Below are 22,693 nucleotides of genomic sequence, written 5' to 3'. Positions count from 1 at the left end.
ACCAATATAACCACAATACCATCATAACACCCAAGGAATTTAACATGGATATAATCATATTATCTAAAACATAGTATTCAAATTTCTCCAAATTTCATTTATCTGGATCTAGAATCCCATCAAGGTTGTTGCTGGAGATCTCCATCTACTCTCCTTTTATCTAGGATATCCTTGCATTTTATCCTTTTAAGATATTTTTGAGTGTCTAGGCCGATTCTCTTACAGAAACATCTTACAATTTATCTAATTGCTTCATTATAATAACTAAATATAGGCCAAACATTATTTCCCCCTCCACTGAGGCATTTTATTTGAACACTCCATACTTGTTTAACCTGCCTGTGAGGTTCACAACAATTTTCCAAGCTCTGTGATCATCAATGATTTCAAATTCACCAGTGTAGCCATGCTTAATCATCATAGTCAGAAACCGGACGATGACTTTGGAGTGCAGGCCAAACTTTTTTGGCAAGAATATACAGATGATATTGTATACTTCATATTGTATCACAAGTCATTATGTCCATTTGTTCCTCAATTATAACTCTATTTGTAAATCATTCATGGTATGTAAGCCCTGTTGCCACACTAAAATGAGTTCTTTGAAGACAAGAATAGACTGAATGAGTTCTTGGTATCTCTCACAGGAATTACCACAGAGCAAGGACCAGAGATGCTACTGAAGTACCTCTGAATTGACCCACATGACCAATTAGCCAATGTCCCAATGCTTGCCTAAGGAGGCTTTCCAAGTTACGGATCTCTTCACAGAAAATCTCTGGAGTTATAGTAGGCGATAGACTTCAATGTCTCAAAAGCCAGGAAAAGGGGAAACTCACCAGTCCCTGAGCCTCGAGGGGCTGGAAGGGCAATGCGGATACAGCAGTTGGCCACTTCTGTGAAAATGTCTGGATTGCGGCATGCGGCTGGCCCAAGGACACGAAGGATGTAGTTGATCTCCCGAGAGCCGAGGCTGCCTGATACAACACCAGAGGTAGTGCTACCAGCTCCACTTGTAGCTGCTGAGCGAACAACCTAGTAAAGAGGGGGAGAAACACTGCTGATTAAAGACCACTTTCTAAAAATACAGTTGCATTCAAGGAAGAGTTTCTAAAGATTAAAATACTAACCAAGCTCTGCCTTAAGACAGTGGATGACAGCTTTAGATTTTTGGTCTTTTAAGTCATGTCCCTTCCCGATTCAAAAATGTGGCTTATAAAAAAGTTACAGCATTCAACATATCCCCAAACTATCAATTATTAGACCAGATGGCATTATGATCTTTAGAGAAATTAGAAAATGTATCTAGACCACTGATCGTTCATCCAGATTATGGCTCCCACATTTAAGTGCCAGCTCCTAGCCTTCCCAAATGCTGTCCTAATTTTAAACCAGAATGGTTCAAACTCTAAAAATATGTAATACTGATATCTACTTAGTGTAATAAGAACAAAATTAAACATTTTCTTTATGCTTCAAAGACAATCATCAGTTTCAGATGATAGTCACAGGAGATATCAAACTTTACTGATTATTCGCTTTGATACCTCATGGCTCAGACACTGTTATGGTTTTATTCTTCTCATAAAATGACTCATCAATCATAGAAAATACAAGAAGGTATAACTAAAATAAGTCCATTCTGTTTTCCATTATCTATTCCTTCGTGAACTATGTTCACAAAGATAAACATCTTTTGGAATCTTATTATTATTATTTACCAAATAGTCATGCTCTTTAGTGTAGCATATTAATCCCTATATCTTGCCTGTCAGGCTGCAATTATACAATTTATTTTTTAAATACAAAAAAGTGTAATTTCACTATAGAAAATGTGGGGTATTTTATTTATCCAGTCCTCTGCCGGACATTAGACCTCTAGTTTCTTGATATTACAAACAATTCTAGTGAACATTCTTGTATATGTACCTTGGCATACTTGACTTTAGTTTTAAGTTCTTAGCCACAGAATTTCTAGGTCAAAGGATATCTTAAACTGACAGTACCAAATTGCCCTCCAATGTGGCTGCACCAATTTCCACTCCTACCAAAAGTAAGAGTATGCCTGGTTCTCCACACCCGTACCTGCAATGGATATTATCAAGCATTTACATTTTGCCAACTCGGTATGTTAAAATTGCCACTGATCTTCTTTTGTTCCCAACACCCCCAAATACCATTTCCTTTAAGCTCAGAAAGTTTTCTGTCATCCAACAAGAATCTATATTTCTTTCCTAGAATTTTTTAAGTTGTATAAACTAAACATCTGAACTATTTTGTTTTTAAGTTAGAATCCTGTCTATATATGGTTGTTTCTTCTTTGTTGGACTGTCTCCTCACCTTGGATCAGTGTACATGCTGCCTTTAATAGCTCGCCTTTTGTTTGCTCATGACAGGTGAAATCAAACATGCTAGATGAAAAAGAACTATCTGAAGAATGTGATATGTATATCCATACACATAAAGAAGCATGAAAAAGTACCACTGTTCTGGCAAGTGAGTTAAAAAATATTTACACCTTTTGATTTGATTTCTAGGAAATCTTAATGTTCCAAAGCTATGGTCAAAAATACATATTGCATTATTTATAAATGTGGTAAACAACGTCCCAAGAGAGAAAAATGGAAGTGAAGTCTAGTAACATTCACATAACTGTTGACAAAGATTTAGCTAGAGGAAAGAATTTTGTAAAAGTACCGAAGAGGAAAAGCCTTATTAGTAAGACATTTGCCCCCCACCCTTCCATGATGTCTTAATGTTGATGTTATAAACATTTATTTTTCCTAGTTACTTTGTCATTTCTTCCACTGCTTTATGTGTTCCTAGAATAATCGTTAAAGCATCAGTTTTCTGATCTGCACAATGGGTATTTGTGAAGAGCTACCACAGTGTCTGGCATATCATAAACATTCCAAAAACTTTTGTAACCCCAAAACAGTGTTTAGAAAATAGGCTCTAGGGTGAACACATGAGAAGTACTCCTACAAAAGGGAATGATCTTTAAGACATGTACTTGGTGGAAGGTATCCCAGTTCCTTATTAACAGTTTTTGGTTCAAGAAACCTATATTGCCAGAGAGGAGTTACTAGATAAGAGTTATTACTACAATATATTTAAAGGGTAAAAAATGTATTTTCTAGTTCTTTTTTCATGTCATTCACTGGGATAATCCATCATATCTAAGCAAACACCTAAGCATACAGCTGGGAAATTTTGCTGGGTAGGGCATATAGTCTACATATCTGGCTATAGACCCTAAAAAGAACCAGACGTCTATCTATTCTGAGACTAAGGACAACAAAGGTATGACGTGAAATTAAACCAGCATATCACACCAAAGAGACTCACCTTTTCCATGGTATGACGGAGGGTGCAGGGGTCCTCAATGATGTGTCTTAAGAGAAGGGTGACCAGGGGAGTAAACCCATTGAAGCCTGAGCTCTGGGTTAAATTCAAGATCATGCGGGTACTCTTCAGCTCTGCAAACATCATGGCATATTTGTGGTCTCGGGTGAGCCTCAGACAGAGGCGAAGGGTGGCATGCAAAGTGTCTGGGTCCACAGGGACTCCTAGCATGCTCACGCATGCCCGGATTAAAACAGTCACCATATCCTCTGTCAAGCCCTGGATCAGGATCTCCCCAATTTTTGTTTCTTCCAGGCTTGTCTCCTTTTCAGTATTTGAACTCTCTAGGGCCAAGGGGGTATCTACAAATGGGGAAGTAAAAGTTCAGACAGTTTAACTTGACACTCCCACCCACACCTCTCCTTCCTAAGTAACCAATCTAGCACTTGGGTCCTATGAAGGGAAACATGCCAGACACCAATTCTAAGACCAGATAAGAAATCACTCAATGAAATCAACCAGAACTTAAGCCTTAAAGGCACACTAGCTTCATGTAAAACATTCATCAAAACTAAAACATTCATGTAAAACATTATTCAAAACTAAGAATCCATACCATTGACTTTATTATCTTTACGCTTGATATCCATTTCTTTGCTTTCTTCTAGCGTCTTCTCTAGTTCCTGACCATTGCTGTTTTTAGAGTTTTTATTCAGCCGTGGTACCCTCAGGAGAGTCAGCATTACAGGGCGACGGTTCCCTGTTTCTTCATTAACCTAGGAATTCAAGCAGACAAAAATACCTTTACCAAAAAAGAAACCATGGGGAAGGGGTATTGGAATTCCCAGGGAAAATGCTGCAACAGAAAGAAACCCTGGCAATTTATCCCATCCCTATCATTCACAGAGAGAGAAAGCCTTGAAGGTTCCTAGAAGGAAAATACGAAAGGCCCTAATAACAAGTTGCTCATGACAGGTGAAACTTTCCAATAGAGCAGACATCATCCTTAACTACTCCTTAATCCTTGACCCAACACTTAAGATCATTTCCAGGTGGGACAGTATCAAAATACCACAGATTCAAGGTCCACCTGATGATTTCATGAAGACTCAGCACTCTGAAAACTCAATTTAGTAGTAGCATGGTAATACCCTTCTTTATTAACACATGTCAGGACTGCTGGTTCAGGAAGAAACCAAAAGGCATACTTAGGCACCTTCCCCTGTTTTTAATAAAGTTTACGGCACTAAATGACCATGTACCTGAACCATTGTAGTGAACTGGACAGTGTATCTTCTTCGGCCTGCAGTGAAACGAACACTTGTCTCTCCAGATTTCCAGGCAGAATCAATAGTGCTGTTGTTGCTTGCACTGTAACTACACCAACGTCCAGACCGGTCATCGAACCAACGCCAGTTGTTGTTGTTGGATTGTAAGTACTAAATATAAGAACATAAAGTTTCTTTTTATTTCCTACACAGTTAGTTATTAGAAGAAACATTAACTTCATTAGTGTTCGTTGCTAAAGCTAATCCAGGAAAAATATACTGAATATTTAATATATTTTGAGATAAGTTTTTGTATACATTAATCCTCATATTCCTGAGCCTCTCCAAATTCACAAAACCCTCTACATTCTTGTCCTGCAATCCTCTGCTTTCCTTTTGTTTCCAACTGTTTTCCACAAAAGGGGAACATTATTTTAGATATACTGGAACAAAATTTCTGTTTCTGAGGAGGTACTGAGATAATGTGGCATATGTAAGGAACACTAGCTTTTGGAGGAATTATGGCATATTCAGTACATTACATAACAGAAGAGCCACTCTTCCTCTGCATACTCCTTTAACATTTACTTCCAGTAAGTTCTTAGGTCCTTCGGCAAGTAATTCTAACACTCCATTCAGAAGAACAATCAAGCTATCAATACACCTTGAGACTTTATGCCTTGATCAGAGAGCTTGACATTCTTTACTATGGTCTTATATTCTCTTCTTGTCTACTCTTGCCTCAAAAAGTTAAGCAGTTCTGCCAACCATATACACTATATTATATACCTTAGTCATTTGGGCTCTCCTTTTTGAGGAGATGGCTGTCTTTTCATAGAAATCAATCAGGAGCAACACTGGGGTGATCCACCTACAAAAGGAACAATGATTGACTCTAGGCAAGCCAGAAACTTGTATGCAACATGGGAAAACTTATCTTGACTTCATCAGGCACTTTACAACTTTAAAACCATAAGGTACCCAAGATTTGCTCCATACATGCCCCAGTAAAGTGCCTAATTCAGGCCCTAAGCTTGAGGGCCCAAGTCCCAGAGAAATACAAATGAAACTAGTGGAGAGATAGAGGGTCACTCACTTTGGGGTCTGGACCTCCTTTTGCTCCTTGGCGGCCTGTAGACAGGGCTGAACCACTTCCAAGAGTTTGATTAGGACATTAAGGATGCCACTAGATTCAACCACCCAAGCACAAGGTAGCTTCAACTCCTGATTGATTAATCAAAGGGAAAAAAATAAAACATACCAACTTCTACTATGTAAGAAGGATTAACATGGCATAGGAAATCACAGAGGTGAATACTAACAGAATTCTGTTAATTCTGTTAATACTAACAGAATTTATTCATCTGGATAAATCCAAATTCTACCTCTGCATGCACCAGCTATGTGATCTAAGATGAGTTACTTAAATTCCCTGGGCCTTTGTTTCAAAGGGAATAATTTCTTCCTCCAGGGTAACAGATAATGAAATGATGCTATATATTCAAAGTGCCCAACACAGTGCCTGGCACATTAGCTATGTGCTTAATATGGAAACTGTTATTAGCATCATTAATATCATTAAGGATTGTCATCTAGGCTATACAGTGTTAACTATGTTGAAGTTGAAAAGCTTCTGATTTACAGAGAACTTTTATAATCTTTCAAGGAAGATGGAATAATTAAACACAGTAACTCAGTTAATGGTTCCCCTTAGAGGGCTACACTAAAATGTTACTTATAATAGGAAATCATTGGAAGTAATTTAAATGTCCAACAATAAGCAATTACTTAAATAAACTAGGGATGTCCAAAAGATGAAATTATACATGACACAAGAAAATATTAATACACAGAGAAAATAATATACAACTTTCTAAATAGTCTGATCCCAATTGTTTAAACACATAGAAAAAGGACTAGAAAGAAATACAAGAGTGTTACCTGTGATTTTTTAAAAAGAGGGGATGCCCATCATTCACGCTTTGCAAGCTATTTGCAAGTGCTATAAGAATCACCATTTCCACCATAATGGAAAGCCCCAAGACTGTAAACATATATAGTTTGACACATATATTGAACTTATCTCCCAAGTTGTCCAAAGGGTTTAATTAAGTTCAGGTTTTATTGTTAAACATGATGACAAATAAAGTTCATTTGTTCAAGGTCAACTACCTCCTAGTTCTTGTTTTGGCTGGAACAAGAACACATCCTGGCCAAACTACTCTTCCCTCAAATAATGTGCTGACCAGGTACAAAGGAGTCAGATTCTATTTGATGCCTATTATCAATTTTCACCACCTACCTCACTCTTTGGCTGCCAGTTAGAGGTTTTCTCAGAGAGGCCAAAAGTATTCCACAACAGAACTTCAATAGTTCTTTTGGAATACTTTTAATAAACACCTCCAAATCCTCTAAGACTCAATTCAATTACCGCTTGTCTGGGAAGCCTGTCTCTTATTGTCTGTAAGTTATGCATATTCCCTCACTGAACTCAGACAAAATTGTTCATACCGCTCACATGGCAAAGAATGCTATATTTTGTACTTAATTATGTGTTATAGCCTATTAGAATCTGTGAGCTCATGAAATGCAGAGATCATGCCTTACGTTTCGGTCTAACCTTATTCAATGTCTCAAATGATAGGTGTTCAATAATTCTGATAAATAAGAGGGACCGAAAGATCTAAATCTTACCTCAAAAAGCAGTGTTAAAAGCAAGATTCTAGTAGCCAAATTTGATGCCTGAGGCAGAGTGGCCATCTGGCTGATCCACTCTGACACAGTTTTTGTATCGCTCGTTGTCAGGGGAAGAGCGGCTTTGATCAATACATCAGCAGCTTCCCACACCTAGAAAAGCAGTGGCCAAGTCAGATAAATGTAGACAGAGTATGATAAAGTTTATCAAAACATTCTCAACCTTGTAAAAAAATCCATTCTCAACACACTTGCCAAAGGAAGGTAGTTAAATAGTAACATATTTACTACTGGGATTTAATGTCTGAATTAAAAAAAGATATATGCTACCACAGGATCATCTCTAAAAGATGACTTTCTTAGGCTAGATTAAGAAACCTAAATTCTAAGTTAAAGGAAATGAATATTAAAAAAAAAAATTTCTGGTGCATACAGTCAACCCCACAAAAATTCTACAAACTCACACTTCTATCAGCAATCTTTCACTACATTCTGCCCCAGAATTATCATTAAAAACAATTAGAATGTTAGAAATCTTGGTCTTGCTTTAGTAAGCATGTTAAATGTCCTGTAATAAATTTTATATAAGTGTTTTTTATTAAGGTTTTAGTTTTCTTAAAATCATATATATAAGCTCTTAATATAAAGTTAACTGAATCCTGATCAAATTTTATGAAAAAATGATTTATCCAGTTTTACTTTTGTGATGTATTTCTGTGGTGTTTCCATAACACTGTTTATTATTACCTATGATTGTGTACATTACTTTTTGATTTCTTCCTCTGCTTCTCGACTTTACAAATAAAACAAGATTCCAAAGACTTAAATACATAAATAGTAAAGGAAATACAACCAAAATGTTAACTAGCTGTTTGTGTAGGGATTTAGGGTAATTTAGTTCTTACCCAACTTCTACAATTAGTATAAATTAACCTCACAATGAGGAAAACCACTGCTTAAAAACAAACAAACAAAAAAAAAACAGCACCAGATCATAGCTATTCAACAGGATGGGGACTTATGTGCCAAAGTGGTTGCTTCATAGAAGAGGAGGAAAAAACATTTTATCACTGTTAGTCCAGGGGACCTAACCTGGTTCAAGAATGAGACACATTTTGGACACTGAAGATGAACCTAAGAAGAACTGCTTAGAAAAAGAGGTCTTTGGCTTTGTTTTTTTCCTTTCAAAGATATTTTTGTGAAGTACTTAATTCACTTTTTGCAGGAACACTCAAGAGAGAGCTAGATTACCAGACTTAAAGAATTCAAATAGAGAATACATCCATACTGGGTGAAATGCAAAAATACTTTTTTTTAGAAATTAGGTTTTGATAGATAGCAGGAAAACACTTTACATACTCCTCTCTTTTGGTGCCCAGAGAGCTTACCTGATTGACTACCTGCTTCAGAATCATGTCCCGATAGTCTGCTCCGTTACGTTTTATTGCTGTCATGATCAGATCACACACCCGGTACACTGTGTCGGGCAGCTCATCAAGAAGGTGGAAGCAACCTGGCAACATGGTATCTGTGAAAGTGTGGAGCTCATCTTGCTCCAGTGGATCAGCATCCTGGAACTTCTCTAGACATTTAGCCTCTTCCTCTTCCTGCTTTTCCCGAGCTTTCCGTTCCTCCTCCTCTTTCCGGCATGCAACTTCCTGGAGGCAAGGAAGGAAGAATGACAGCATATGGAAGACGTGAAGGAAGACGAGGAATACTCTAAAAATGTATTTGCCCTATCATATGAATATCTCCTACCTTCTCCTCAAAGCAGGTTGATATATGTTCATTACTGTGTGGCAACGAGTATGAGGGCAGCCACACAGGCTAAGACAAGACAAGGAGAGCAGAGAGGAAGGACACTTACAAACCCTCAAGTACTGCCAATTTACTCACAGCATCCCTACATTATTTCCTACAAAACCATTTGTAGACACTGTCCTGCATTTTCTGCCAGTATAGTAAACAGACGCAACTGTTATCTAGAAATAGCCAAGTTTGGACTCATGGACACTACCAAGTACATTTTGGGTCGCTTATTTAACAATAAAAATCAATGCTTCATCTGCTCCACTTAAAGCTTTAGATCAATACAATGTAGATCAGTGATGGCAAGGTTGGGATGAATGAGTACTCCCATGTGTTTCTCCCCCCCGCCAAGCTTTATTGAAATATAATAGACAATTAGTTGCTTGTATTTACATTGTACAATTCAGTGAGTTTTAATTATAGTTGGCATACAATAATATACGTTTCAGTTGCATAGTGATCAGAGATCCACATAACTCTCAAAGTTATCACCCCACTAAATCTAATACCCCTCTTCCCTCTTACATATTTATTACATTATTAGCCATCTTCCCCATGCTACGCTCCACAACTCCACGTCTATTCTCCAGCTACCCATTTGTACCTCTTAATCCTTTTGTGACTTTTTTTCATCCCCCTCAACCACCTCCCCATCTAGTAGCCCTGAAAATATTCTCTATCTTTGAGTTTAGTTCACTTTTGTTGCTGTTTATTTTGTTCTTTAGATTCCACATGTACATGAAACCTTGAGATATTTGTCTTTCTTTATCTGATCCATTTCATTCAGCACAATACTCTCTAGGTCCATCAAGGCAGTATCTTTTTCTATCCCCTTCCTTTTAGTCTCTGTGTGTCTTTTAATCTGAAGTGAGTCTCTTGTAGGCAGCATATGTAGAGGTCTTATTTCTTATCCATTCAGCCACCTTATCCTTTGGTTGGAGCACTTAATTTTTTTCCACTTGAGGTACTTGTTGATAGGAATGTAGTTATTACCATTCTTTATTCCTGTTTTTGATACGTTTTTTCTTCTTAAAGAAGTCCCTCCAACAAGTAATACTGGCTTGGTGATGATAAATTTCTTTAGCTTATTTTTGTCTGGGAAGCTCTTTCTCTGTCCTTCAACTCTAAAAGAAAGCTTTGCTGGATAAAGTATTCCTGGTTGTAGATCTTGGGTTTTCATCATGTCGAAGATTTTGTGCCAAGCCCTTCTGTCCTGCATAGTTTCTTTTGAGAAATCACCTGCCAGTCTTGTGGGTGTTCCCTTGTAGGTTACTAACTGCTTTTCTCTTGCTGCTTTTAAGATTCTTTGTATTTAAACTTTGGCATTTTAATTATGATGTGTCTTGGTGTGGGCCTCTTTGGGTTCCTGGTTTTGGGGACTCTCTGAGCTTCCTGGGGTTTTATGTTTTATTTCATTCATAAGGTTAGGGAAGTTTTCCATTATTATTTCTTCAAATAGCTCTTCAACATCTTTTTTTTCCCGGTATCCCTATGACACGGATATTTTTACATTTAAGAGTCTCATAGGATCCTTAAATTATTATTATAGTCTTGGCTTCTTTTTTCTTGCCATTCTGAGTGTCCTTGGCTTCCCTATCCTCTATACAGGTCATTCGATCCTCTTTCTTTATTCACTCTGTTTATTCCATTTAATATACTTCTCATCTCAGATAATGTGTTCTTCATTTCTGACTGGTTCCCTTTTAAAATTTCCATTTCCATGTTGTTTTGTTTTTTAATCTCCTTGTTAAAGTTCTCACTGAGTTCATCTACACTTCCCCCAAGTTCATCGAACATCTTTATAACCAGAGAGTTTTGAACTCTCCATCTGTTAGATTGCTTGATTCCATTACTTCTAGATTTCTGTTCTGCTCTCATATGGTTTCTACTTCTTTGTCTTCCCATTTTGGCTGCCTTTCTGTGTCTGTTTCTATGTACTAAGCAAAGCTCTTAAATCTCCTGGTCTTATTAGTGAGGCTTTGTGAAGTAGGTGTCCAGTGGTGTAGTCCTGAGAGGGGCTCAGCTGCAGGCCAAGTTTAGTCCCAGCCTGGGCCCCTCAAGGGCCACCTGTTAAGATTCAGCAAGCAATCCACAGATGCTGTGCTTATACTTGCCTCAAGAGGCCATGCCAGGAACCACGGTCAGCTGCCACCAGTGTGTGTCTAGGCATTGCTCAGCAAGGGGCACATCACTTGCTGAGGACACACCTGGATGTGGCTTGGGTGGGGCTGCAAGTTGAGGGAAGTGGAGCTTCAGGGAATCCTTTGGGCAGAGCAATCTCTGTTAATCCAGTTTGATGACTTCTCAGCTGTGGCAGCGCTGTGTCTACACCTTAGGAGGGCTCAACAGAGGAACAATGGACACCACTGGCACTTCTGTACAGAGCAAGTCTAGCTTCTGGCCCTCACTCCAACAACTCAGTGTCCCACTCTAATCCCTGGTGTTCCCTGCGCAGCCGACCTGACGCTGGTGCTCAGAGCAAGCAAGTCACCACGAAAGTCCATTTGCGGACACGGTCCTTTTATGAGGCATCTGTAGCTGCCGACTACTGCTGCTATGATGTCCTCTGTTCACTCATCAGCTTGGGACCTGGCAGCTTTGCGTCTTCGCCCAGCCCTACCTCCTTCCATTGCAGGGTGATTTCTTATTTCCCTTCCTAGTTGTAGGGTTTGTGAATCTAGATTCCAGGCGATTTTCCTTGGTGTTTGCTCCTCCTTTCTGTCACAACTTTGATTTGGTCGCCAGAGAGATGAAAAGAGCTTCTTATCATCTATGTAATTTTTTTCTCTCCTTCTCCCATGTGTTCTGTTAGACTTTAATTCCACTAATTACTCTGCAGTAGTAGCAGAATGTTCATAGAATACTAAGATTAATGTGTTAGATGCCCCGTATTCTAGTTACCTCAGGTGACTCTGCCCTTTGATCCATTGGGATATCCTGTCCCAGAGACATGGCAATCGCTCTCATCATCTGGTCCTCTTCGGACATACTCAGATCCTACAGAGCAACAACAGAAAATCCAGCAACTATACACACCCCAACTCATAAGGAATCAGACATCCTGTGCTCAAGCTTTCGAAAAAAAGGGGCTCCAAATACTGCTCTCTAGAGTTAAATCCAACTAGTCTTACCTGGTCACTACAAGAACAGAGAGAGAAAATCACAATGAAATTGTATAAGGGGACTTCAATGTGTCCAACTATTCTGCATCTCAGAAAAGAAAGCCTCATATTGCTTTCTGACTGTGGATAATTTAAGAGTTCTTCTGCAAACAAAGTCCAGTAATTTGCATGGCTGGGAGATAGGAAGCTTCTGCTCATTACATTCTTGAGCTAGGAGAGTTATCACAAAAAAGAAAATACTGGCATGGAGAAGTCTGAAAATGAGAAGTAGTTTAGGGAAGGGAAGACCAGTGATGGAAGCATGAGAGAGGAAAAGCACATGAGCAGCCAAACCGATGTCCTGCAAGATTAGAGCCCCTGAGCCAACTCACCCGAACAACTCCTCCCATGATTGGGGGAGGGTGGGTTAGAAGGTACTCTGTGGCCTGCTCCATGGTGCTGGTATTCAACAGGGCCTCCATGGCATGTTCCCTTGTAAAGCCCATGTCCATGAGCTACCAAAAGAATGCATGCGGGATCTCAGAACCACAGTAAAAGAGAAATCCAAACACATTTTAAAAAGAAAGGAACCCTTTCAAGATGGAAACAAGTTTTTCTAACTTCGTGTGAACTGAGGACATTTATAAGCTAAAGCAGTTAGGTAACATAAACGAACTTTTCTATGTGGTGCTTCTATAACATTAGAGCTACACATGGGACAACTGATTCTCAATTCCATCCTCTAAGAAAATGGGGCTAAATGGTTATCATCATCAATAGGATTATTCTAATTCGAAAAGTGAGATTCACGCATAAAAGCAAAAAGAAACTATATAACACAGCTTTACAACATAAAGAAAATTAAGGTCCGGCAAAAAAAAAAAAAAAATAACCAAGACATTAAAAAAACCCACCATTTTCTTAATGACAGTACAATTCTACACATTGTATGTTAACTAGGTAAATATTAGGTTTAGAACTAAGTGAGAAAGGACACAATAATTATGCGATGACATTGCGAATGCCTTTTTAAAAATATTTTGCTGTATTTTATTTATTAATAAAAAATTTGGCATACATATATAAAAGATACATTTGAACAGGGCTCTAGATACAAAGAGAACACACACTTAAACACATATAGGAATATGCTAAATGCTCTTTTGAGATTGAAATGTGTCAGGTTCATAAGTGCTTCCCTTACCCTGCCACCCACTACTGCTTCGAGCTTCTGATTTTCGAAATGTGGTTTATATGTTTAAAAATAATAAAAAAAAGTTTATAGGTAAATAAGGTTTCAGAAAGCTCCTGTTGGAGAATAAATTTAGGTCACGATATCCCTTTCCTTTACAGATTAATCAAAGAAGTCAAGAACAAATTACTTCCAAGAACATATAGCTGCAGCTTACTGAAAGTACTTAAGAGTTCTAATACTAAACAACAAGCTTGGAAGAACACAGATCTTTTACCTGTTAGAAGCACTAAGACTACACTCTAGCTTTCTCAGGAGAAAACATAAACACTAAGAGAAAAGAGCAAATTTAAACCTATCTTCTGGCTAATAGGACCAGGCATTTAAGTGGTATGTAAATTTAGAAAAAATCCACAAGAATCGCACTCTATTAGGTGCAAAGTCTGGGCCTTGGAGTATCAGACCAGGATCCTACCTGCTGCAGTTGTTGCTGGTTGACTTGAGGCTCTCGGCGGGAGCCACCTTCCTCTTGCCCTGTATCCTCTTCTCCTCGAGATCCCTCCTTCTCTTTGCTCAGTCTCTCTCGAATCACAGGTTCTCCCCGGAGGATGTGGCACAGGATGGCCAGCATGGACTCAGCCATTCGCCCACCATACACCTTCAGGGGTTTCCGGTTCCACAGGTTTTTGATGCAGGTAAAGGCTGCCTGTAGGTCATTTGAAAAGTTGTGTGAAAATCACTTTGTCTCAATTCAAAGCCCTGGGAGGAATAAGTCAAAGACCTATGGGATGGTCCTTCTACAATCAGTCCATGCCAACAACAAAATCCTAGGTCAGTACTGAGGGGGCCTAAGAAAGCACAGAGAAGGAGGCATTTAACTCAACCTGAGAGTACCAATCTGAGGTTTACAGTTCAAATATTTGTAACTACAGAAAATTCTTACATGGTCTCTATCTCCATCTGTCATGTAGCCCTACCTGGGAATAGGATCCGATGGTTCTCCAATCACCAAGTTATTTAATTAAGGAAGGTAAAACAGAGTGGGAGCTACCTAGTCAGCATGAGAAATTCCTCTTGGTTCTAGAATGCTGAATACTCACTTTCTGAGTTACCACAAGGAAGCGGAGGGCACTGAATTGTGGAAAGTTCTGGACACCTCCAGGTAATTTGGCAGGCAGTGAATGTGGAGATTCAAGCACCGTGGTGGGATTCACCATCTTCTCCACCAGCATAAGCCAAGCATCTAGGAATTCTCCTGTGCCGTCAGGTAAGTCTGAATGTTCTAATCCCTCAGCAACAGGAACTTTGCCTCCCATGGACAGAGCCCAATTGAAAGTTCTAAATTCGAATAAGAGAAGTATGTAGATAAAATATTAGTATTGTAGATGGGGAGTGTGTTGAAAGGACATTCAATAGGTTCCCAATCTCTAGATTGGAAGTACACGTCCACTCTCCTTGGAGCTACTGCTTCCAATCTGTCAAACATTTATTAGCTTTACCTTCTTTTGGTCTTTACCTTTATAGAGATATTAACGACATGTTACATATGTCAGTTTAAGGTGTACAATGTGATCGATACACATATATATTCTGCAAAATGATTACCACTTCTAGCATTATTTTTTGCCACTTCTAGCATTATTTTTTGAAGTCAAAACAAACAAAAAAGGTGAAACTTAGCTTAAAATTCTGACCAAGAGAAACAGAGAAATTATCATATTCAGAGAAACACTAGAAAAAGACAAATCTATTAGAAATATATGTACCAGCTATAGGAAACCAAACGAGGAAAAGAGACCCTTACAAACACCTCCGAGACAAGCTGAATCCCACCCTCCAAGGAAGATGGAGACAAATATAGCTAGTTCCTGGAACATAAACAGTTACCACCAGTGGGTGTCTCTATGTATCCTACTGTCACAGGATAGGTGACTTAGAGAGCTGTGGACTGCTAAGGCACAAGGAAAAAACTAAACTCTAAGAAATGTTTCTCAGTGAAGCAACTTGATCCTTACTCAAAAAGAGCATTGTGGCCTCCAGAGCAGAGAAATTTCTGCAGCATGAGGTGGTAGGGATACTTCCTCTCATCAAACAGCATTGGGGATGTAAAGCCAACTGAACAGATGAAGAATGTCAGCCTGCAAAAGGGAAAAAGCAAAAATTTAACATCCTCTGAGGCAGATACAGAAGCAATGGGAAATTCACGTAGAGGCCAAGAGTAAAATTTAACATTGCACTAATTTGACTGACAGACTAACTGGAATGCAGGTGGGTAACTAGTCTGGTTATTAAAATTCCTAAGGTTTTAAGTAGGCTCCCACCTACCAAAAAATATAAGGTTATTGAAATGTAGTTTGAGTATAAATGCTTTAAAAACCTCTATATTCTAGACTAAGTAGAAATTGTATTTGGGGTACACATCTAAAGTAAACAAGAAACCACCAAGTCCTCTAATTCAGTGGCTCGCTCTCCATTTAAGTAGAGAAGGAATCAATTTGATTCTGTACCTTAAGTGGAACCTCACCTGAAGCGGGGAGTAGGTGTATACGGTGGAGGCTGCCATGACAAGCCCTTTGTGAGGAGCTTAGTGAGGGCTGAGGCTGTTGATCTAGCAGCTGGTGTTGGTGCTGTGGTGGTGCTGGCAGCATGATGGCTCCTTCTCTGACGGACAGGAGACCCGACACAAAGTTTAACAAGGAGTCCAAACAGCTCAGCAAGTGCTCGGCCTAATCTAGAAGAGGCTGGAATCCAAAAGTCAGAATAAGGCTGACAGCATTCTTAGTTTCATTTATAACAAACACATTACCATTAATCCATTTTTATGACTCACCTCTTCCACACAATACCCAGGAAATACTTGGACTTGTCCCTACATATGATAATCCAAAAAGGAAGTTCCATAGGAAATAAATGCCTCTTTTAAAGCGGGGGAAACAGAGAAGTATTTTGGCAATTAATATGTAACAAATGTGAAAGACAAACAAGATAGGTACTCACACTGTTAGAGGAGGTATAAACTGAAACCAGATTTGCAGAGAAGAATATAGCAATAAGAACTAGTTAATAAGTAAATGATATTTATTGGATTATGGAGTCACTTAAAATGCCTACAGAGAACTTTAGAAATGGCAAAAAAGCTAGTGACTCAGACCAGAAAAGAACACCAAATATACGTATTGTTGTCTGATCACAACATTACATATATGGTCCCCAAAGGAAAAAAAATTGCTAGGAAAAGTATAAAAATTTTTAAGTGGCTTTCTTAAGGTGTTAGGTAGATAATAAGTATTTTAAATTTTCATTTTTGCAGGATGCTTTATGGTACATATTGAACCAAAAAAGCAGAATCCACATATAAACATGTAAAAGGAAATGTATAGAAAAGGGAAAGAAAATAGGACTAAACATATTATATTTGGGTGTTAACTCGCTTTTCTTAAAATAGCTCTCTGTACTTGATACTTGCACTGCCTGGCTAGAGGTTGAATATGCCCAGACTCTGAAAACCTAATGCATCCAAACATTAAGTTTGTGCTTTTTCACCATCACCTTCAGGTGAATAGACAGCAAAGTGGCTCAAAGGTAGTCAGCAAGGATAACAGATGAAAATAAGAGGCCAGTAACCACAGAGCATAGACATCAAAAGCAGGTGTTGGACCCACACAGAAACCCCAGAATGTTCCAAGTTCATAGCAGTCCAAGAATCTAACAAAGAAAGGGGAGGTAAACATGAGCAATCTTCTTGGATGGTCGATTTTCCTTCAATTTAGGGTAGTGGTGATCGACTTTTTTTTTTCTTATTTATTTATTTACTTACTTCATTTATTTGTTTATTTATTTACTTAATGGTGACATTGGTTAATGAAATCCAACGCGTTTCAGCTTTACACTTTAACAATAAGGCACATATATATTTACACTGCGTGTTTACCTCCCATAGTTAGATTTCTTTCTGTCACCACATATTTGGCCTCCTTTACCCCATCTACCTCCCTCCTCCCCACTTTGACTTTCAAATTATACCAAAAGGAGTAGAAATAAACAAATTAGAATGGAAAATTCAAGGAGATTTAAGATAAAATGGAAACACCAAAGAACATTTTCTTCTTGCTTTTGGGCAGAGCTCCAGATTCCCAGGAGTTATGTTGTCACTTTCCTCTACATTAAGGTTTCAGAAAGTGGCAAATATTGAGGAATATACAAAATAAGAGTCCTCAAACATGGATATTACATTAAGGGGCAGAAGATGGCAAAGACAGATGAGTGTACATTTTTAATATGTTCTTGCATCACATTAATGTAATCTCGACAGAGCTGCCAAAGTGAATTTATTAAAACACAAATCAACCACGTCACTTACTAGCTATGCTTAAGGGACAGAGAAAGGAAGAGGAGATGGTGAAATAGCCAGACAGGTAACTGGAAAGCAGAAGAGCTTAATACCTTCCCCCCCACCACACACACACACCAAGAAAAGATCATTTCAAGAAGGAGGTGGCAGGTCAATTATCATACTGCAGAGAAGTGATAAGGGCACTGGAAAGTACCTTGGCAAGACATGGTAGAGGCAGAAGCCATTTGCAGTAGTTGAAGAAATATACAGGAGGGAAGGAATTAAAGCTAGGGAGGGGTAGATGGCTTTCAGGAAGAGAGATTCTCTTATCTCTGTAGCCCTAGCAGTTAGTACAAAGCATGTCACAGAGCAGACACTCACTAAAGTACACCTAAAAATGAACCACCAAAGTTTAAAACCACCTTACAGGAAATAACACAGCCTTACCAACCCAATTTGTTATAGGACTGGTTAAGGCTCTGAAAGCCAGAAAAGGGAGAAAAAAGGGAATCACTCACCTGACAATAAAGGCTTGATTTGCTTGATTCTGGCAGCCATGGCAGGCGTGATTTTAGATTTGCCCTTAGAGTCTGAAGCAGTAGGTTCATCTGTCTCCATAGGAGCCAATGTGTCACCATCAAGCCCAATGCCCTCCAACAAGCCTTGGGTAGAAGCATCCATACTTCCAGCTGCTGCATCCTGTTCTCCATCTGTAGATATGAGGGAAGCAATAAGACCATGTTGAGCCAGCACTTAACTGGTTCACTGTTGTGAAGAGTCCCAAGAAAGAGCTACCTGTGGTGCTTGTTATTCTTTAAATAAATGTCCCTGACATCCTAAATCTAAAAAGAAAAAACAAAAAATCCAAAACTCTACTGATATGCTTTCTCCTTAGAGCCCTTTAAAACTAATAATGACATTTTCCAATGAGAGCAGATGAACAGTCTTAATCCAGGGCTACTCTGGAAGACTACAGGCACTGCGTGACCCATGAAGTACCACTCACATGGACCAGTAGTCCCCAACCTTTTTGGCACCAGGGACCGGTGCTATGAGAATCTAATGCCTAATGATATGAGGTGGAGCTGAGGTGGTGATGACTGCAAATACAGATGAAGCTTTGCTCACTTGCCTGCCACTCACCTCCTGCTGTGCGGCCCAGTTCCTAATAGGCTACGGACTGGTACCCATGTCATAGACAACGATGTGCACAGTGTCCCCGTGCTGTCAAGGTGCATGTACAGCTAGAATTTTATAGCTCATTAATAAACTCGAATGGAACATCATAGACTATCACTGTGGAAATATATTTCCTAGCTCCTAGCATTTAAGATTTTTGTACAGGAATGTGAGATATATCTTTTTAAAATTATTTTTTAGTGTGTGTGTGTGCGCTCTTAGATATCAAGAATTAGCTTTAGGTAAACTTTATAAAGCACATCAGATTTTCTAGAAAAACTATGTGAAAATAATATATGGATTGTTAAACAAGGCAATTCTTTCACAGTGAGTCTAATTTTGTTCTCAGTTCTTACCTTGCCAGAGGCATGTATATATTTTATTAATTGTTCCCTCTTCCATACTAATTGTAATATAAATCTTTATTTGTTGTTGCACAAGTTGTCTGCTTTATTACTTCCTATCTTTAGTAATTTCATTACAATTTTTAAGTATATTTGATAGTTTATACATAAAATCATCTTCATTGTTCTAACAGTTTATCAAATATATTTCCTCCCTAATGCAGAATACAAGAGGAAAAAAAACTTTCTAGAAAAGTTGTTTTTATTAATTTTAGGTTTGCTGTATTAAGGCCAGAAAACTGTGTACAATTTCTGCTTACTGAAATTTGGAACTTCTATTGTGCTATAACATAAAATCTATTTTCTAAAATAGCACCATCCAATAGAAACATGAAGTAAGCCACATATATTTTAAATTTTCTAATAGCCACAATAAAAAGCAAAAAGAAACAGGTATAATTTTTAATACTACAGTTTAATCCAATATAAAAAAATTTATTTCAACATGTAATCAAATATAAAAATTAAGGTTTTACATTTTTATACTAAGCATTTAAAAAAACAAGTACCTATATTATACTTTACAGCACATCCCAATCAAGACATTAAATTTTCATTAAAATAACTGATGTATGTTTATATTTGATACAATTTAGTTGGAAAAAAAGAAAAAGATTCACATACCCAAGTTGTTCCAAATATACTTAAAAGTCTTCGAAAAACTGAACAGGGTAACAGCTGTTATATTTAAATTAATAAAAATTAAACATTTAGTTTACTCCACCCAACCTAGAACCCTCATCTTAACTACATTTGCGACAACTCTATTTCCAAATAAGGTCATATTCTCAGTTGCTGGGGGGTTAGTGCTTCAACATATAATTTTTTGGGGGGCGGGGGGGGAGATACATTTTAACTCATAACACCCTTAACAAGAGGAAAGGATGAAAACGAGAGGGAGAGACAAAAAGAGAGCAAAAAAGGGGAGGAGGAAGGAGGGAGAATAAAGGAGGAAGAAAAAAATTCAGTTTCTGAGTTGTACTAGCCACATTAAAGTGTTCAACAGTCACACATGGCTAGTGGGTACCATACTGGACACTGTGGCTCTAAAGTGTGCCACAGACACTTAAAACAATCATTTACCATTTATAACCTATAAGATTAAGCTCCTGAAAAATAAGCATACAAAATATTAAAGTCTCACCATACCCTTTGATATAGTCATTTCTAGGAATCAATTTTACACAGATGTTCACTATTCAAAATAATACATTAGAAACTTAAGAGGAAATGATTAATTCATGGTATCTTTACATGGCAATTAATATTAAGCAAAAAGAAATCTACAATAGTATATCTAAGATAATTACAACTATGTTAATAAAACATATCCTCAGGGAAAAAGATTAGGTAAACACTTCCAAAATATTGTTTTTGTGGTACAAATATGGGTGATTCTTTTTCTACTGCATCTTTCTAATTTTTACCATTGTGTGAATATATTTTTACAGAAAAAATGAGTAAAAATAGTTTAATTTTAAAATAATTAAAAATTAATGAAAAGAAAACAATGAGGACAACAGATGATAAAGCTAACTAAAATTTCACAACAGACCTATAAAGACTAAGATAGAACATAAGAGAATGACTAAGATTTTAGTTTCTTGCAGTTACCTGATCTTTTTCCGCCCTGGGTCGTACCTGCCTTCTCATCCTTTGGAACCAGTTTCTGCATGTCCGCCTGGCCAAATTCACACCCGGATGGTAAGCTGCAACAAGAGAAACAATGAGCAAAACACCCTGGATAGCTCGACTCTTATGTTGTACTTGGTCTCTAACCCGCTTGGCTGACACTATCCCTTCCTATAGCAGGTTAAGTTAACCAAAGAGAACACCTGCAATGATTGAATTCCTGAGGTAGCACTCGATAAGGTTTCCAAATCCACTTTTTAGATCTACCTAACAACAGGACCAAATTTTAAATACCTACCATGTTCATTGGGATAGCAAACATGCACAAGATGACACTTTATAAGCAAGTCCCTAGGCTGGTAAGAGGGAAGGACAATGCTATGGATTGAATGTTTGTGCCTCCTCAAAATTCATGTTGAAATCCTAATGCCCAATGTGATAGTATTAGTAGGAAAGGCCTTTGTGAGGTGCTTAAGTCATGAGGATAGAACCTGCACAAATGAGACTAGTGTCTTTAGTTCCTTCTGTCATGTGAGGATACATCAAAAAGTCTGCGGCCTGGAAGAGGGCCCTCACCCAACCATGCTGGCTGGCATCATGATCTCAGACTTCCAGCCTTCAGAACTGCGGGCAATAAATTTGTTTATATGGTCTCAGTCTGTGGTATTTTGTTATAGCAGCTAAAATGGACTAAAACAGACAAGGAAGCCTTTAAACTCTTTACTATACTCTTCTGTCCCTGACCAAAGCAATACTCCAGGCTCGCTAAGCTTAGTTACTGTGTTAAGATAGACAAAAAAGATAATAAAAGAGATGACCATTCCCTTACCTGTTTGGGGTACACAGGGAGAGGAGGACAGTGCTTTCCCATACCAGGGAACAATACAGCTGGCTCAACTTGCTCAGAACACTCAGACCCAACTGAGAGCCCCACTGGTTTACAGAGATGGAACGAATTTCACTCTGCAACCAAATGTAAAAAAAAGTTGATCTTTGGGATGCCCTCTGAACAATATATACAAAATCAACTTTCAGCTATTTAGGAAGGATAAGGGGTTCTATTTTTTCTTCTTTATTATTCTCACAGTTGTCTATTTCGTCTGAATTTCCACATTTAAGATGACGGTTCCACAAGATATTCTCTTACTATATTTATAATCTGTCTCTAACATCCATTCTCATTGCCTTTTGTAAAATGAAAGACAAGAGTCATAGGCAACTCTTGTTTTTCTAAATCAAAGTTTTGTAGATTTACTGACAACTTTCTAATATTTGGGTGGTATGAGGCACCCTCTTATTTCTTTATTTCAAAAAATATTTGAATTTAATTCCTTGAATTAAAATTTTCATTTTATTTTTATTTCATTTAATAAAGTCATGAAAATAAAACCTTAAGCTTTGTTATGTAGTCTATTTTCTAAGTAGTTTATGACTATGCTTTTCATTTGATTTGATCCGATGAACATACCCCTGGCTCAACAGCAAAAAATGTTACACCATTAATCTTTAGAACTGATTACTTGAGAACAAATGAGCACACACGCCTTTCTGGAACCATGAGAGGAATCTCACATGGATTACAGGCATAGGGTTTGATGACATTTAGGAAGCCTTGAGTAAGCTCTATTACCATTGACTTAAATGTTTTGTGGTCAAATTTCCTTCTTGCCATCCTATTTTCAGGCCTTCATGCATTTGTAGAAAGATTAAGAGGTAACAGGCCAGATGAGCACCCA

The 22,693-nt window shown here is 38.0% G+C and overlaps 1 protein-coding gene across 18 annotated transcripts in view; it reads right to left on the bottom strand.

The window, feature by feature from the left end:
- The window catches only part of HUWE1 (HECT, UBA and WWE domain containing 1, E3 ubiquitin protein ligase), a 153,150-nt gene that overhangs the window by 38,429 nt on the left and 92,028 nt on the right, over positions 1–22,693 (bottom strand). For 14 of the 18 annotated variants that reach the window (XR_002777818.1, XR_002777819.1, XM_011383418.2 and 11 more), the window contains 18 exons: positions 21,787–21,920; positions 20,940–21,034; positions 19,950–20,003; positions 18,261–18,452; positions 15,934–16,150; positions 15,425–15,547; positions 14,510–14,747; positions 13,885–14,115; positions 12,610–12,732; positions 12,018–12,113; positions 8,696–8,965; positions 7,308–7,460; positions 5,710–5,837; positions 5,403–5,484; positions 4,608–4,784; positions 3,962–4,121; positions 3,349–3,707; positions 840–1,035 (listed from right to left, as the gene is read on the bottom strand). Coding sequence is in view for 16 of the 18 variants with exons in the window: in XM_011383418.2 (XP_011381720.1) it covers positions 840–1,035; positions 3,349–3,707; positions 3,962–4,121; positions 4,608–4,784; positions 5,403–5,484; positions 5,710–5,837; positions 7,308–7,460; positions 8,696–8,965; positions 12,018–12,113; positions 12,610–12,732; positions 13,885–14,115; positions 14,510–14,747; positions 15,425–15,547; positions 15,934–16,150; positions 18,261–18,452; positions 19,950–20,003; positions 20,940–21,034; positions 21,787–21,920 (3,028 nt within the window). In the remaining 2 variants the exon portion in view is untranslated. The remainder of the gene's footprint in view (positions 1–839; positions 1,036–3,348; positions 3,708–3,961; positions 4,122–4,607; positions 4,785–5,402; positions 5,485–5,709; positions 5,838–7,307; positions 7,461–8,695; positions 8,966–12,017; positions 12,114–12,609; positions 12,733–13,884; positions 14,116–14,509; positions 14,748–15,424; positions 15,548–15,933; positions 16,151–18,260; positions 18,453–19,949; positions 20,004–20,939; positions 21,035–21,786; positions 21,921–22,693) is intronic. The other 4 variants (XM_011383425.2, XM_011383428.2, XM_011383426.2 and 1 more) reach the window with 1 other exon arrangement.

This window comes from Pteropus vampyrus, unplaced genomic scaffold (genome assembly GCF_000151845.1).
Source record: "Pteropus vampyrus isolate Shadow unplaced genomic scaffold, Pvam_2.0 Scaffold518, whole genome shotgun sequence".
In the NCBI taxonomy this organism is placed as follows: domain Eukaryota; kingdom Metazoa; phylum Chordata; class Mammalia; order Chiroptera; family Pteropodidae; genus Pteropus; species Pteropus vampyrus.
This window is presented reverse-complemented; position numbering and strand designations above follow the sequence as displayed.